This window comes from Marmota flaviventris, chromosome 8, assembly GCF_047511675.1.
Source record: "Marmota flaviventris isolate mMarFla1 chromosome 8, mMarFla1.hap1, whole genome shotgun sequence".
Taxonomy (NCBI): Eukaryota; Metazoa; Chordata; class Mammalia; order Rodentia; family Sciuridae; genus Marmota; species Marmota flaviventris.
In genome coordinates this window covers 121,403,567-121,420,735 of record NC_092505.1, presented here as the reverse complement: position 1 = coordinate 121,420,735, position 17,169 = coordinate 121,403,567, and the positions used below count along the sequence as shown (strand labels likewise).

Below are 17,169 nucleotides of genomic sequence, written 5' to 3'. Positions count from 1 at the left end.
TTTTGCCATGGTCTGAATCCAGTTCTTTCTCTCTTTTTCTTTTTTTAAAATTTGTTCTTTTTAGATATACATGACAGTAGAATGTATTTTAACATATTACACATACATGGAATATAACTTCCCATTCTTATGGTTGTAATGGTATGAAGTTACAGTGGTTGTGTATTCATATATGAACATAGGAAAGTAATAGCCTATGCATTCTACTATCTTTCCTATTCCCATCCCTGTCTTTCCCCTTTGTCTAATCCAAGGATCTTCCATTCTCCCCACATTATGTGTTAGCATCTACATATCAGAGAGAACATTTGGCCTTTGGGTTTTTTTTGAGGGGGGGATTGGATTATCTCATTTAGCATGATAGTCTCCAGTTCCATCCATTTATCGGCAAATGCCATAACTCCATTCTTCTTTATGGCTGAGTAATATTCCCTGTGTGTATGTATATATATATGTGTGTATGTATATATATATGTATATATATATATATATATATATACATACACATATATATAATGTGTGTATATATATATATATATGTATATATATATATATGTATATGTGTGTGTGTGTGTGTTTTCTATACATTTATATATACACACACACACACATTTTATTTATCTAACTGTTAAAGGGCACCTAGGTTAATTCCATAGCATAGCTATTGTGAATTAAGCTGCTATAAACATTGATGTGGCCATGTCACTATAGTATGCTGATTTTAAGTCCTTTGGTTATATGCCAAAGAGTGGGATAACTGGGTCAAATGGGAGTTCCATTCTAAGTTTTCTGAGGAATCTCCTAGTGAGCTTCTTGAAATGTAATTATAGGAATGTCACTATGGCTACCTTGAGTAAGAGAGTTATCAAGCATTTGCAGAGAGGCTGTATCTTAAGTGGAGGTTAGGTTATGACAATAGCAGAATAGAAAAAATTGATATAAATTAAAATTGTTTTTGAAAAGACTTTAATTTCTCATAAAGTATACTAGAGTGGTTTGGTTTTTACTTTCACGTGTGTTTACACGTGAACACAACATCTATTTTGTTTGTTTATTTTTATGTGGTACTGAGGATCTAACCCAGTGCCCCACAGGTAGGGAGCAAGCACTCTGCCACTGAGCTACAACCCCAGCCCCTCCTTTGATTTTGAAGAGTGAATAGTTAATGTTTTCTCTTTCTAATGAAAAGGAAAGGGAAAAACATCAAGATTCCATTGTATTCTTGTATATCCATTGAGACTATATGTCTGTTCCGCTGCTTCTCTGTAAATCTATTCTCCTGTTTATAGATTTAATCCATGTGACCATATAGCCTCCTAACTCTTGAAGATCAGATTTAGCAATTCATAGAATTGGACAGATTTGGGTCAGATGTCCACTGAAGTCTAATTTGATATGGTTAGAGGAAAAGCATTGGAGGGCAATACATTTTAGGGCTTTGCTCCTTAAGAAAGTGGTTTGGGTCCGGCATGGTGGCTACACCTGCAATCCCTATGAATTGGGAGGCTGAGACAGACGGATCACAAGATTTAGGTCAGCCACAGCAATTTAGCAAGACCCTGAGCAACTTAGTGAGACCTGTCTCAAAAAATTAAGGGTTGGAAATGTAGCTTAGTAGTAAAGCATCTCTGGGTTCAGATCCTCAGTACACCCTCCCCCCCAAAAAAGGAGGGTTTGGGTGGAGGAAATGATTGGCATCTCTACCTCAGAAGGGGGAGATGTTTGATCTTCTAGCTTTGCCACTCATTGGCATTTGTACCCAGAATACTTGCTAACTTATTGCCTGAGGATCATATTTGAAATGAAAGTTTTAGTATAAAGGATTCTATTTTTTGCGAAGTTCTAGGAAAGTAGCATGTAGAAACATAATTTAGCCTTCAAATGAAAATATCCTCATAGTAGTAAGGTGGGTTTTATTACAAAATAGTTGAAAAATTAAGAATTTAACGTCTACCTTGAATTTCACTTAGATGCTTTATAACTCTAATGTTAATAATTATTTTCCATTTTATTTTCAAATGAATGGTAGTGTTTCATGAGTGAATTTTTCTGCTTAAACAATGTCTTTTCTTGACTTGATTCTTCTACCTTTTATAGTTTTCCCCTCTGGGTTGAACCATTTTCTTCATGCTGCTCTGTTTTGCCTTCAGACTCCACAGTGATTAGAGGGAAAGCACAAATGGCTCTCATTATCTGTGACATCATATCACTATGTCTAATGGACACTTTTCAGTACTCTTATTTGATCTTTAAACAGATTTTGATTCTGGGACAACACTTCCTTAAATTTGAAGGATTCTTTCCCTTTGTTTCTGGTCCTGGTCACCAGTCTACTTCAGGTGATATTCTTTTTCCATATTGATTGCCACATATGTGATGTGTGGTGCTTTCTGTAAGTCCTCTTTTGTTTCGGTGATCTGCAGCCATGCTCTTGGCCATTAGGTCCTGGAACTCACAAAAATCTACGTATTTTTCCATTCTTTACTATTAGGTACTATGATAAAGAACATGCTTTACATTAGACTGATTAAGCCATATCTTCCATATTGAGAGTTTACTGCTTTTGTTAATTGAGTTTGTCTCACACAAGCAGAATCTAGATGTAATGTCAGTCATATCCTTTTGATGCAGTTACTTAAGTTGCTGAGTCTTTTCCAACAAGCTTAACTTGAATTTCTGGATCATGCCATAAGCTTTTGATTGTTTTATCATTTTTTAAACATGGTCTCTGCTTTATCTGTTTAGACAAGTATTTAAAACAAAATGCAGTGATTATAGCTAGTAATTCATATACTAGTTTCTTAAAACAGTTAAGACATAATGAATATAAAAGCATAGTTTATTATTTCAGGGTTTTTTAAACTTTATTTATAAATTTGTATATGTAAATAACAAAGGAATGAGCCATCCTACATCATAATAAATACTTAAGGAGAAAACAAATCCTACTGTAAAGAACTACCACTAATATAAGAAATAGGTAAAACCTTTATTTTGCTTTTTATGACAGGAATTATGTTTAAAATTACTTACAGAGGTAATTTATATATATAAAAACATCCTATTCACTAGGTGTGGTGGCACATGCCTGTTATCGTTATCCTGGGAGGAGCTCCTTGTGAGGCTGAGGCAGGTGGATCACGTGAGCCAACGAATTTAATACCAGCCTGGACAACATAATGAGAACCCTGTCTTTAAAAAAAAACTATTACAAATCCAGAAATTTTGATGTTCCTCTCCTCATATTTCTTTTTTCTGACCACTTGAAACAGTTCTTTTATGTGGAAATGGTTGTTAAAATTTAGTGATTTGTAACTTAAAAATGTTTAGACTTGAGAGAATTTTAAATGCATATATTGTACTTTGCCCAAATGCCTCTCTTCATCTGAGTTTCCCCAAACTGTATGCGGAATTTTACATGTAATTCTATATGGCTCCCAGAATATACATAATGTAAAGTTGAAATGATCACAGATATTTCTATGTGAAATTTTTGTAAAATTAATTGAAATAATAAAGTTAGCAAACAAAAATATTAAATCTTCAGACAGTATCAGAGTAATATGAATTCCTAAAAATGCTCCTTAATACAAAGGAATATAATTTAAAATATATCAGCCTAACATAATAATTAATGCTATGAAATTCACATAAAATAATACCTCCTAGAAATTTTTTTTATTTTAAACTAGAAATATACAAGACAGGGGCTGGGGTTGTGGCTCAGTGGTAGAGTGCTTGCCTGGTGTGCGTAAGGCATTGGTTCCATCTCCGACACCACATAAAATAAACAAATAAAATAAAGATATTGTATCCATCTTAAAAAAAAAAAGATATATACAATACAGTGCCACATACTTTTATCTTCCAACATTTCTTGACATAGGTGAAAAGTGCCTCATTGAACTTCCCTCAGGAGATTAAATAATAAAAAAAAGCATTTGAGTACTAAATCACCATTGCGTGTTCATCATCAAACATGCTGTGGTTCCATGTCAGAGTCTTACTGTTCTCTGTAGGTAATGTCTGTTTTCTGTAGTTGCTTTTAGGACTTTCTTTCTTTATTATTGTTCCAGGGATTGAACCCAGAGGTATTTAACCATTGAGCCCCTTCCTCAGCCCTTTTTTGTATTTTATTTAGAGACAGGATCTGCTAAGTTGTTTAGCGTCTTGGTAAGTTGCTGAGGCTGGCTTTGAACTCCCTGTCCTCCTGCCTTAGGCTTCTGAGCTGCTGGGATTACAGGTGTGCTCCACCATACTGGGATAGCACTGTACAATCAGTTCTTACCAGTCTTACTGTGCTGTGCCTAGTTGTAGTTTTCTTTCTTTCTTTCTTTCTTTTTTTTTGAGAGAGAGAGAGAATTTTTTAATATTTATTTTTTAGTTTTCGGCGGACACAACATCTTTGTTTGTATGTGGTGCTGAGGATCGAACCTGGGCTGCACGCATGCCAGGCGAGCGCACTACCACTTGAGCCACATCCCCAGCCCCTAGTTGTAGTTTTCTTTATGTTTATCCTATTGTGTGATCCTAGGATTTCTTGAATCTGTAACTTGATGCCTTTTATCAAGTTTCGAGCAATCCCAGGCAATTATCTCTATCCACTTTTTTTCTAGCCTGTTCTTTCTCTACTAGAATTCCAATTACATTAATAGTACACTAAGTAACTGTGTTTCATATATATCTCTTATGCTTTTCTTCTTTTCTGTGCTTCATTGTGACTCAGTATTTTCTACTGACTGACCTGTCTCACATTTTACCAATCCTCTTTTCAACTGTGTTTAATCTAAATATGTCTTCATTCTGGCTATTGACTGGTTCTAAATTGTTCATTTGATTCATTTTATAATTCCCAGTTACCTTCTGGATTTTCCACTTTGCTTTCTATCTTTAAAAAATGTTAAAAGATAGTTATTTTATACTCTCAATCTCTTGTAAATATGTTGTTCATGTCATTTTTTCCCCTTATAGTTCTAATCCACTATTCTACTATAGTGGAATTTTAAATAGATTGGAAATAATCCGAGGCTTTTCCCCAAAAAAGATTTATGATAGCCCACCACAACTGCTCTTTCTGTTCCATTGATCAGAACTGCATCATATGTCTATTCTTGGCCACTGTTCTTGGCCTCAAGGGAGGGCAGATAATATTATATTTTTCTGGACTCATAACTGTCCCCTCAAAAAAAAAAGGGCTTCATTTTCTATAATTCAGGCCTATAAAATGATGACAAATACAAGTAAAACTGAAATTTTTGCATGAGATAGCCAAGAAGACTAAATTTTTCTAAAATATTTATAGATTTGTTTTCCTAACAATTGAAAAGTAGCCTCAAATAATTTGACACTTTTGTTCATTTTTCTTTACTAACAGTAGTACAGTAGTAGAAACTTTGAATATCTAGATTGATAGTAAAGCTCTGAAATTTTAAAGCAAAAATCCAAAATCCTTACTAAAGATAACTTCTATCAATTTTTGGTGAATATATGGCTGTGTGTGTGTGTGTACATATTTATGTGTGTATTGAGGTTGTTTTTACAAATTAATGTATTATACATTTTATTCTGTAACTTGCTTCTGTGCTAAGTTTCATGTAACATGTTTCCATATTTATGTGTTCAATGAGGGTTTTGTAGTTTAGAAATTATACTTTCCTTAATTTAATTCATAAAGCTTTTCAGTTTTAATGTTTCATATCTGCCTATTCTGTCCCTATTGTTTTCTTGACTAGGTTATACACAATTATGTCATTACTGACTAATATCCAAGGAATGTTCTGCTTGACAGGCAGTGGGAGTAATGAACATACTACGTAGGCTCCGACTCGGTTGTAGTGATTCCTGGTAGACTCCCATTAAATATCTCTTTACTTTTAGCCTCAACAGTACTGATTTTAGTTATGAATAAAATGGTTATACTTTTTTCTACTTTCTGGGTTTTAAAAATTTTTTTTTAGTTGTAGATGGACGTAATACCTTTATTTAATTAATTAATTTATTTTTAATGTGATACTGAGGATTAAACTCAGTGCCTCACACATGCTAGGCAAGTGCTCTACTGCTGAGCTACAACCCCAGCCCCTCTACTTTCTGTTTTAATGGTGATTAGAAATACAGTAGGTCTTAGATGTTTCCTGCAAGATGGTTGGGAGTACTTTGTTAGCATATAGTTTCTATTATAAAATGCTACATTTTAAAATAGAAAAACTTTTTTGAGATGCAGATGTTTGTACAGTTGGCTAAGTTCCCTTGTTAGCTAAGTAACACACATGCTGGCATGACAGAAAATATGACTTAAAATTCTAGTTGAATGATATTATAAATTATTTCATTGTGGATCATTAAGGTCACTCTTGAATAGCAGAGCTTGTGAATATTAAAGGCAGGAATAACAGAAGACCCTACTTTGTAAATTATATATGATTTCATAAACATTCGTGCCTAGATTTTTAGTGAATGATTCGTTTCATTTGGTTCCAACTCCACCTGTCAATTTTATTACAGCTTATGACTTTTTTGCTTTAGAGCTTAACTTTTTCATGCAGACTTTTGTATTAGGATCCATCAATATTTATTGCTTATCACTTAACTCTGCATCTAACCCTGATCTTTATAGCTACTGGACCTCAGATTTCATTATTATATGACAAGTCCCCATAAAATAGGGCGATTCAGGTTGGAATCTTTGAAAGAATGTCTGAAAAGGGTTGTTCAGAAGAGCAGTGATAGGTAATAAACTTACTGCCTCTGATGAAATCACTCGCATCATCAGCCCATAGACAACACTCCCCTGTAATCTCTACTTGGCACTGTGCCAGTTTGTCTTCTCAGTTGGGTGGAGGTAATCTAGCACTAATTCTGTTCACAACCTGTTTAGAATTGTTCATCACCAGTGGAAGGGAAGACAAACCAAGCTCTAGATTACATTGTTCCTAAGCCTTTAATTTTTTAAGAAAGTGACAGTTCATGTTTCTTTAAACTTACTAGATATTACTATTATTATTATTATTATTATTATTATTATTATTATTATTTTGCAGTTCCATCTCTTAGTGGCTATTCAAAAAAATACTCCTTTATTTTTCTCTCATCTTTCCATCAACGTCTTGGCAATATGTTGTTGTCTTTTATTTGTTGTCTCCCTAACTAGTTGTATACTGTTTGTTTGTTTTTTTTTTTTCTTTTGGTTCTGGGATGCTCAGGATGTTGCACATGGTAGGCAGGCACTCTACCACTGAGCTACATCCCCAGCCTTTTAAGCTTCTTGTAAATAGTAAGTGTGTCTTAGATGTCTGTAGATTCCTACTTGCTCCTATAGTGCCTCCCCAAACCTTGTAGGTATCCCATTAATCTTGATTAGTTGATAAAAGTAATGATTAACAAACAGTCTTACTGGATTTAACTTAGAGTTTTATTGTTTTAGAATTATGAGATTTTTTTTTCTTTTTATGGTATTGCCTCAGTTCTTATTGCTGGTTTATCTTCTCTGATAAAAACATCCTACATTTTATAATTTAATTTCATTTAAAATTTCCAAAAACATAAGTAATATCTTTCTTTTTGATCTATGATAATTGAGGTATATAACATTTTATTGAACAGCGCATAAAATTCTTAAAATTGAATACCATATTTGATACAAACATTTGACTTTTTATATCTTTAAGAACTTTAATTTACATCAACAGTTATTAGTTATAACAAATAGTTTGGTCAAAGCTATGTGCTACTGAAAAGTCAGTGTATAATTAAATATGGGTAACGTTTGAAAAAGTACATACTCTTAGTTAATATTTTGTCAACAAAATAGACTACTCAGTTTATAATTTTTTTTGTCTTTATAGGGTAAAGTTCACCTTGAATTAAAGCTGAATGAACTGATAACAGAGAATGGGACTGTGTGCCAGCAGCTTGTTGTACAGTAAGCATATTTCTTTTACTAAAATCAGCTAGAACTAATTCTTCATTTTGTGTTCTTAAACCAACTTCTTATTTTAAATACTTCAAAAATGAAACTCTGGGCTAGGTATGTAGCTCCAGTGTTAGAGTGTTTGCCTGGCATTCCTCAGGCCCTAGATTCAATTCCCAGTACCACAATAAAAAGAAAAAAGAGCCAGGCACATTGTCGTGTACATATAATACCAGCAGCCAGTAGCTTGGGAAGCTTAGATAGTAGAATCATGAGTTCCAAAGCCAGTCTTGGCAAAAGCAAGGTGCTAAGCAACTCAGTGAGACCCTGTCTTTAATTAAAATACAAATAGGGCTGGGGATGTGACTCAGTGGTTGAGTGCCCCTGAGTTCAATCCCTTGTACTAAAAAAAAGAAAAGAAAGAAAGAAAAAAAAGAAATCCTGATGTGTCATTTCTTTACTCAGTTCATATTTAGTTTATTTTTCACATATCTAGTCCACTGAGATTATAATGAGTCATTAATTCATTCAACCAGTTTTTATTTAATTGGGTTAAATGATATATAGAGGCATTAGAGAATGACAGGATCACAGATAAGGTAGCTGCCTACCTGTCAGTGCAGACTTGGAAAGGCTTTTTAGAACAGGACCTCTAGAAACACACCAAGCTTTAAAGACTGTAGGGCTAGAACCTGATGTCCATGCTGAGATGACCACATTGATTGCCACAAACTTTGGATTTCTTTTTACTCTTTTTACCCTTAGGTCTTTTTTTTTTTTTTTTTTTTAAATCATGCAGGCTCTAATCTGCTGGCTTCCAGAAGTCTCCTGTTTTAGCCCAACCTCCTCCTTCTTCCTTCCCCTCTACGTCCTCATTGTGGGTTACCAACTGATAACCTTTGTTCTGGATGCTTTCTCCATCTGTCCTCAGTTGATATCTGAATATCTCTAAGGTTCTGAGGCCCTTCTACAGCCTTCTCAATCTGAGTCCATGTTAGTTTCTATCATACCCACATACCTTAGGGCAAGGCTGTAGAAGAGATGTTGTGTTCTTATGGCTGCTCCAAACTATAACTTAATTGTGAAAACTCAGCTGCTTTGAGGCATTTTCTTTACATATTAATGTATACATATCTAATACTATGTATGGTATTATTTAGTTAATTTTTCCTGAAAAGTTCAAAAGAAGGTTGCATACATTATGTCCTTTATCTCTTAATGTATCAGTATGTATTTCCTAAGAATAAGGATAAATCCTAAATGACTCCAGTTTGGTTACCAAATTCAGGAAATTTAACATTGTTGCAATACTTTAATTTATAGTAATAGTATAGTAATAGTTCAATATTTGTTTGCTATTTTTTCCCCTAGACGGAGAGTATGTAGTGAAAGTCCTTCTGCTACTGCCTCTCCTGTTTCTATTTGTTTATAATAGTCATTTAAAATGGAGTTAGTTGAGTTGGTTTTGTTTGTTTACATTCCATTTTACGTTCCCCGACATCCTTGTTGGTTTAATTTTTTTTAAAATATTTATTTTTGAGTTGGACACAATAGTTTTATTTTGTTTATTTTTATGTGGTGCTAAGGAACAAACCCAGGGCCTTGAACGTGGGAGGCAAGTGTTCTACCACTGAGCCACAAACCCAGCCCTAATTTTATTTTATTTATTTTTTAAAAATATCTTTATTATATTTACTTATTTTTGTGTGGTGCTGAGGATCGAACCCAGTGCCTCACGTGTGTGAGGCAAGTGCTCTGCCACTGAGCCACAACCCCAGCTCCCTAATTTTATTTTTGATATATAGAATATTAGCATGATTTCAACAGCTAAAATTGTACCAAAAGGCATTACACAGAGATGTAATTCAATTCCACCTAGCCCTAGACAACCACAGTCTGATTTCTGTACCTATAGTTTTTGCCTTTTCCAAAATGTCATATTAACAGAATCATGTAATATGAATCTTTTTGTCTCCTTTCATTTACTTATAGCACAATGCCTTTTTTTTTATACCTTTGTTTTATTTATTTATTTTTATGTGGTGCTGAGGATCGAACCCAGGGCCCTGCATGTGCCAGGCAAGCACTTTACCATTGAGCCACAATCCCAGCCCCAGCATAATGCTTTTTTTTTTAAAAAAAGATTTTTATCATTAGCCAAGTGTAGTGGCCCATGCCTGTAATCCCAGTAACTCAGGAGACTGAGACAGCAGTACTGCAGGTTTGAAGCCAGCCTTGGCGACTTAGTGAGACCTCTTCTCACAAAAAGGAAAAAGGGGCTGGGAGTATAGCTTAGTGGTAGAGCATCCCTGGGTTAAATCCCCAGTACCACAAAAATGTTTGTTGTTGTATAATAATCATTCAGAATAGTGGACTTCTTTGTGACATATTTGCACATACTCATAATGAAATTTAATCAATTTAATTCCCTGGAGTCTCTCCTTCCATTCCCCTCCTTCCCCCCCGTCTTCCTCTATTCAACTAGTTTCCCTTCTATTTTTATGAGATTCCCCACCCACCCTGCTTTCTCTTCATTTTTCTTTCTAGCTTCCATGTAGGAGAAAACGTACAGCCCTTGACCTTCTGATTTGGGCTTTTTTCACTTAACATGAAGCTCCACAGTTCCATCCATTTTCCTGCAAATGATATAATTTCTTTCATTCTTATGACTGAATATATATATATACCACACTTTAATTATCCATTCATCTGTTGTACATCTAAGCTGTTTCTGTAGTTTGGCTATGATGAGTTGTGCTGCTATAAACATGGGTATGCATGTATTTCTGTAGTATGCTGACTTTAATAATTCTTTTGGGTAAATACTGAGGAGCAGTATAGCTGGATCATATGGTGGTTCCATTCCTAGTCTTTTGAGGAAGCTCCATAATGATTTCCACAGTGGTCATACTAATTTACTTTCTCACAGACAGCATATGAGTTTCTCCCTGCTACTAAATCCTCACCAGCCTTTATTATTTTTTTATCTATATATTTTTGAAAAATTCATCTATGAGAAAAGAGCTAAGAGGCCAATGGGGGGAAACATTCTCTTGGAGGTACTGTAAAGCCAAGTCTGTCCACTGCATTTCTTGTTCTTTCAAGATTGTGTGGTGACACTGTTTCTTGTTCATTTCAAGAAGTTCATTCAGTGGTATTGCAACATCCTCATAAGGCAAATTGTCTTCTACCAAATGTTATCAATCAAATCTAAGATCCTTCCATCTCTCTGGACCTCATTATCCATTTTTCTGCTGTTTTTCTGCAGCTTTGACCTTGTCAGATCCTATAAAGTTTTCTCAAATCAATGCAGCTTCAGCAGGCTTTCTGCCCTGAATGCTTCTTGTCTGCAGCTGGCCCACTGCAGCACCTTCTTCCTCTGAACTAGGTCCTTGGCATCACATGACCCGCATCCCTGGATAGCTTTTTTTTTTTTTAAGTTGTAGATGAACACAATGCCATTTATTTATTTATTTATTATTTTCTGTGGTGCTGAGGATTGAACCCAAAATGCCCCACACATGCCACGCAAGCACTTTACCACCTACAACCCTAGCTCCCTGGATATCTTATTTGTGTTCTTGATAATTGTCATTCTGACTGGAGTGAGTTGAAATTTTAACGTAGTTTTGATTTGTATTTTTCTGCTGGCTAAAGAGCTGAACAGTTTTTACATTCGGTCATTTGTACTTCCTTTTGAGAAGTGTCTATTTAGTTTGCCTACTTATAAATGGGTTATTTATTTATTTTGGTGTTGACATTTTAGTTCTTTATATATTCTAGATATTAATCCTCTGTCAGAAGAGTAGCTGGCAAAGATTCTCCCATTCTGTAGGCTGTCTGTGCTATTGTTTTCCTTTGCTGTGAGAAGCTTTTTATTTTAATGGCATCCCATTTATTCATTCTTGGAATTATTTCCTGAGCATTGCTGCCTACTCCTATATGTTAGAGTGTTTCTGGTATGTTCTCTTCCAGCAGTTGGAAAGTCTTTGATCTTTTTGAGTTAATCTTATGCAGTGGGAGACAGGGATCAATATTTTGTGTACGGATATCCAGTTTTGCATGTTACAGTATAGGAGGTGCCCCTTCTCTTCTCCAGAGTGAATTCTTATATATGATACATTCTATATTTGATCTGTTTCCCCCACTCAAGGAGTAACTCCTTCAGTTATGATTTCTTTCTCTAGTTTTATCAGCTTTACCTTCTCCCCTATGTGTTCTAATATCTGCCATCCTAAAAGGCATGCCTCCCAGACCTCATCTCTTCTTACCTCACACACCTTCCACCCCCAGCTATACCTTCCCCATTTCTCTGCTCTTCTTTGAAGGAAAACTTCTCAAAGAAAAATAGATATAGGGGTGAGAGAGAGAGAGAGAATACTAGCTGCATTTACTGAGAAGGCCTAGAAGCAATGCCATTCCATTAGCAATGAGCATATGTAGCACCTACATCTTGGTTTCTAAATAAAGCATTCTCTGTTCTCACCAGTAGATCTTTGTGTGATGAAGAAAATGTTTTATGTCTTCATTGTCCAATATAATAGCCATTAGCCATGTATGACTTTTGAAAACTTGAAATATGGTAAATGTGACTAATGAATTGCATTTTTAAATTTTATTTAGTTTTAATTCATTGAAATAGCCACATTTGGTTAATGGCTTTATATTAGACAGTATGACTTCAATGAAAAGAACCTGTACTTCTTTTTTTAGCAGAGGCGATTTCAGGACTAGGGTAGGGAATATATAAGATGAGGCTGGAATATTTTGTGGGGTCAGAGAGTAAGGAAGTACTCAAAAAGTTGATCTCAAAGAAGTAGGGAACAGAATAGTGGTTACTGGGGAGGCAGTGATGGAAAGAAGTTATGGGGAGGCAGTGATGGAAAGAAGATAGTCAATGGGTGCAGTGGGTTAGGAGGAGTAACTTCTACTATTTTATTGTATAGTAGGATAAGTATGGTTGACAGTATAGCTATCAGAGAAGATTTTGAATGTTACTAACACAAAAGATTCAAGTCTGACTTGATAGAGATACCAATTACCCTGATATGTTCATTACACATTGTAGACATATTGAAATGTTACACTGCACCCATAAATCAATAAATAAATACTATGTATCAATTAAAATACATTTTAAAAAATAATTGGATACAAGGACAGATCATCTATGGTACTAAATAAGTGAGTATGATGACAAACAGCATATTTATATAGCCTCAAAGAATCTCCCCATAAGGTACCTAATAGCTACCACCTGACCCAAGTGATCAGTGTTAATATTACCAATAATGAGATATTCAGCACCTGCTGAAATGATGCAGTGTAGCATTGAGGACACCAGCATGCACAATTCTAACCTAACCATGAGCAAACATTAGACAAACTCAGATTAAAAAATCTCCAAAAAAACAAAGTAATTAGCAAAGACTGGTAAAATCATGGGGCAAAAAAGATACTAAGGAACTCCCTCAGGATGGAAGAGACTAAGAAGACATGACAACTAAGTGGAATGTGGGGTCCCTTATTGCATCCTGGATCAGAGAAGGACAGTGTTAAAATTAAGTAAAGTCTGTAGATTAGTTAATAATATTTTTAGCCAACATTATATCAATGTCACTTTCCTAATTTCAGTAATTCCACTATGGTTACACAAAAGGTTAAATGTTGGATGTTAGGTCTGCAGAAACTCGCTATTACTTTTACAACTTTTCTGAAAGTCTGAAACTGTTTCCAAACAAGATGTTTTCAAAAATTGTCTATACCCTGTGCATTCATCCAGGTTTGTCTTTTGAGTTCGAAACTTAGTATGTCCACTTGATGTTTCACAACATCACAAACTTAACTCATTTAAAACTGAATTTTTGATGCTCTTGTCTATACATCTCCTTCCCACAATCTTAGCAACTGTTGGATTTCATTCAGTGTGTTTTTAAGTCAGATTATGTTTTTTTTTTTTATCTCTAGACCATTAGTTTTTTATTTTATCTGTGTCTGCACAGAATATATGAAATATAATTTAATCTTTAAAATGTCATTGTCATATCTTAGTAGTATCCTGGTTGTTCTCTCTTGAACACCAGACATTGTGAAGTTGACATTTTTGTATTTCAGTGAATATTGGGTATCAATTAAGTTACTTGGAAACATTTTGATCCATTTATGATATCAGCACTCAGTAGAAGATTCAGCAAGGATTTTTGTAGCTCTCTGGAGGTTTTTCTTCCTCTGTAGCTTTCTTCCCTTCAGTATTCTGTTTTGGGAACCCTAGCCACTTTGACCTCCCCAGCTTTTGTCTTTTTGGGGGGTTGTTTCCATTGGAAGGTAAATCTAGTCCCTGTTACTTCATCTTGGCTGGATGTAGAAGGTAACCTTTGTTTTTTGTTTTTAAAAATATCCAATAAAACTTCATGTGGTGGCGCACGCCTATAATCCCAGCGGCTTGGGAGGCTGAGGCAGGAGGATCTCAAGTTCAAAGTCAGCTTCAGCAACAGCAAGGTGCTAAGCACCTCAATGAGACCCTATCTCTAAATAAAATATAAAATAGAGCTGGGGGGGGCTGGGGTCGTGGCTCAGTGGCAGAGCGCTTGCCTAGCATGCGTGAGGCACCGGGTTCGATTTTCAGCACCATGTATCAATAAATAAAATAAAGGTCCATTGACATCTAAAAATATATTTAAAAAAAAAAAAAATAGAGCTGGGGATGTGGCTCAGTGGTTGAGAGTCCCTGAATTCAATCCCTGGTGCCAAAAAAAAGAAAAGAAAAGATTTAGATTTATCTGTAGTATAAGTAAGTTTGTCCATTTTCCTTTGTAATTTCCAGATAGCGCAGAAATACAGAAGCTTTATATATCAATATAAACAACAACAAAAAAAGATAATTTAGTATACTGAGGTCATTTTCAACATTTGGCTTCTGCCCATTCATGTTTATGATGTGAAATTGTTTGATTTATAGATTAGAACAACAGTTATATCCTAGGTAATTAGGAAAATAATATTTTAGAAAAAAGGTAGCAAATAACCTGTATTTACTAATGTTACTTAAGAGGCAGGAAACCCCAATATTTACTTTGTCTTCCATTTGAAAATTAAAAATACTTTTGATGATTTATTTATTTTTAGGCTTCTGCTTTTCTTTATGGGCTTCCTTTTGTTTGGTTTGTGTGTATGTTTTTATGGATGTCCTTGTAAACTCCACTGCATTTTTCTCATTTTTATACTTTATCAAGATTGTAGTAAATTACATTTTATAATTGAGATTTCTCATAATTTATGTAATATGAGATAAATTTGGTAGTGCAGGTGGAACAATAATAATAGTATCAGGCATAGTGGTAATATAGAAGGACTCTGGGCTTTAGTAACAGCAAGATAAGAAAGTAGAAGTTGAGTCTTAGCCAGTTTTTTATAACTTGAGCCTTACTTTCTTTTTAAAAATGACAATGCTTTTCTCAAAGGCAGTTGTGAGAATTAAGTGCATTTTGTGAAAGTACATAGTAAACTATAAATACTGTATAAAAATCTAGTATCATTTTGAAGCTTAGCCTTAGAAGTATAAATTTCAAGTAGTAAGTACAGTGGGAAAATTTTACTATACCTGAACCTAACATTAATAACCAGAATTATTATCTTGACCTGTGCTTTCTTTGTTTAGTTTCAGAAATTTTTCAATTTGAGTTTTGATGCTTGGTTAATAGAAATGAGTCATATTATCATTTCTTTTTTTACTTGACAGTACACCATTTGCTCTTCACCCACATATGTGATCCATGGGGTTGGAGAGAAATAAGGATATTGCTCAATAGCCTTCATCTTTAGACAAAGAATACTTTTCAGCAACACTTGTGAGTTTCTGTTAGGCCTTAGGAAATGAAGACACATTGATATTAAACTAATTAACTTAATAATTAGTGAGAAAACTTGAACAGATCATTAAGTTAGGCTCTGTGTTCTCTATAAATACCAATGATTACAATTCATGGAGTGGATTATATGACCTGGGCCTTTATAGTCTAAAACATTTTCTACAGAATGGTACAAGAACTGTTACTGAGAATCAAAACAAAAGGCTACAGAATTATGTGAGACTTGCCCTATATTTATGAATCAGATTTTAAGTGGAAACCACAGTTGTTTCCTTGTATGTCATTCATGCTTTAGCAGAGGATATGATGCCATAGAGCTGGCTTGTTTTGTAGCTTCTCAGTTAAGGTTGCATTGCTTTCTTTTCCTTTTTGGAAGCCACAGCAGTTTTTGATGTATTATCAAACCACACAATGTACCTTCTTGGTTATGTAGCAGGAAGAAATGTGTTAATGTTGTTTGATAGTCTTGGTACTGATTGTGGCATTCCATTTAGTCCTCTTTTGAAAATACAGCATAAATAAATGTGTGCATGCATTTATTAGGGGCAGGTCGTATCTAGGCAGACATGTGGGAAACAGTTTTGAGCTTTTTGAATATATTAGGTTGTGTTTAAAATAATGTTTTAGATCTGGGGATGGAGCATGGTTGTGAAGCTCTTGCCTGGCATGCACAAAGCTTTGTGCAATCCCAGCAGCACACACACAAAAAAGATAATGTGTCATATTGTTTAACTTGACTCTAACATGTTTAATCTCTTTCATTCCATTTTAGCATCAAGGCTTGCCATGGGTTGCCTCTCATAAATGGACAAAGCTGTGATCCTTATGCAACAGTTTCTCTAGTGGGTCCTTCTAGGTAATGTTTATTGAATGGTTAGTGGGTTTTTAAGTGTAAAGTTGGTTTTAAGAATTGGAAAAATAGTGTTCTTAGAGCAAATGCTCAGTAACTAAGACATAAAATAAACCTTTAAAAGAAGAATCTTTGGTGAGTTCATTAAATACATGTAAACATCCAAGTCCTATTTTTACAGAATAATATTAAATGCCATTTTAAATCTGTCATATGCTTAGTCTGTAGGGAAAACCTCAGTCTCATACTATTAAAAATGTGCTTTGAAACATAAACTTGGCCTTCTTCACTTATTAATATTCCTCCTTTTAAATGACCTAAAATTGTACACAGGTAAAATCCTGCTTTAATAAACACCAATCTCACTTGCCTAGTATTCACAAAGCCCTAGTTTTGATCCCCAGCATTACAAAAAAACCAACAAATTCCAACTCAGAAAATGAGGCAATTTCTATAATGTTATCTGGAAAGCAGCTTGGGACTGAAAATTGCCTTTTCTACTCATGAGATCCGTGTTCTTCAAAGAGAATTCTAAGCTGTAG

General features: G+C 34.6%; 1 protein-coding gene and 1 pseudogene across 4 annotated transcripts in view; one reads left to right on the top strand and one right to left on the bottom strand.

Annotated features, from left to right (window-relative positions):
- Positions 1–17,169, top strand: part of Rasa2 (RAS p21 protein activator 2) — a 108,834-nt gene that overhangs the window by 39,254 nt on the left and 52,411 nt on the right. For all 4 annotated transcript variants that reach the window (XM_071615595.1, XM_071615594.1, XM_027933797.2 and 1 more), the window contains exons 5-6: positions 7,845–7,921; positions 16,550–16,633. In XM_071615595.1, the coding sequence (XP_071471696.1) occupies positions 7,845–7,921; positions 16,550–16,633 (161 nt within the window). The remainder of the gene's footprint in view (positions 1–7,844; positions 7,922–16,549; positions 16,634–17,169) is intronic.
- LOC114091378 (anaphase-promoting complex subunit 13 pseudogene) lies at positions 10,897–11,156 on the bottom strand (annotated as a pseudogene).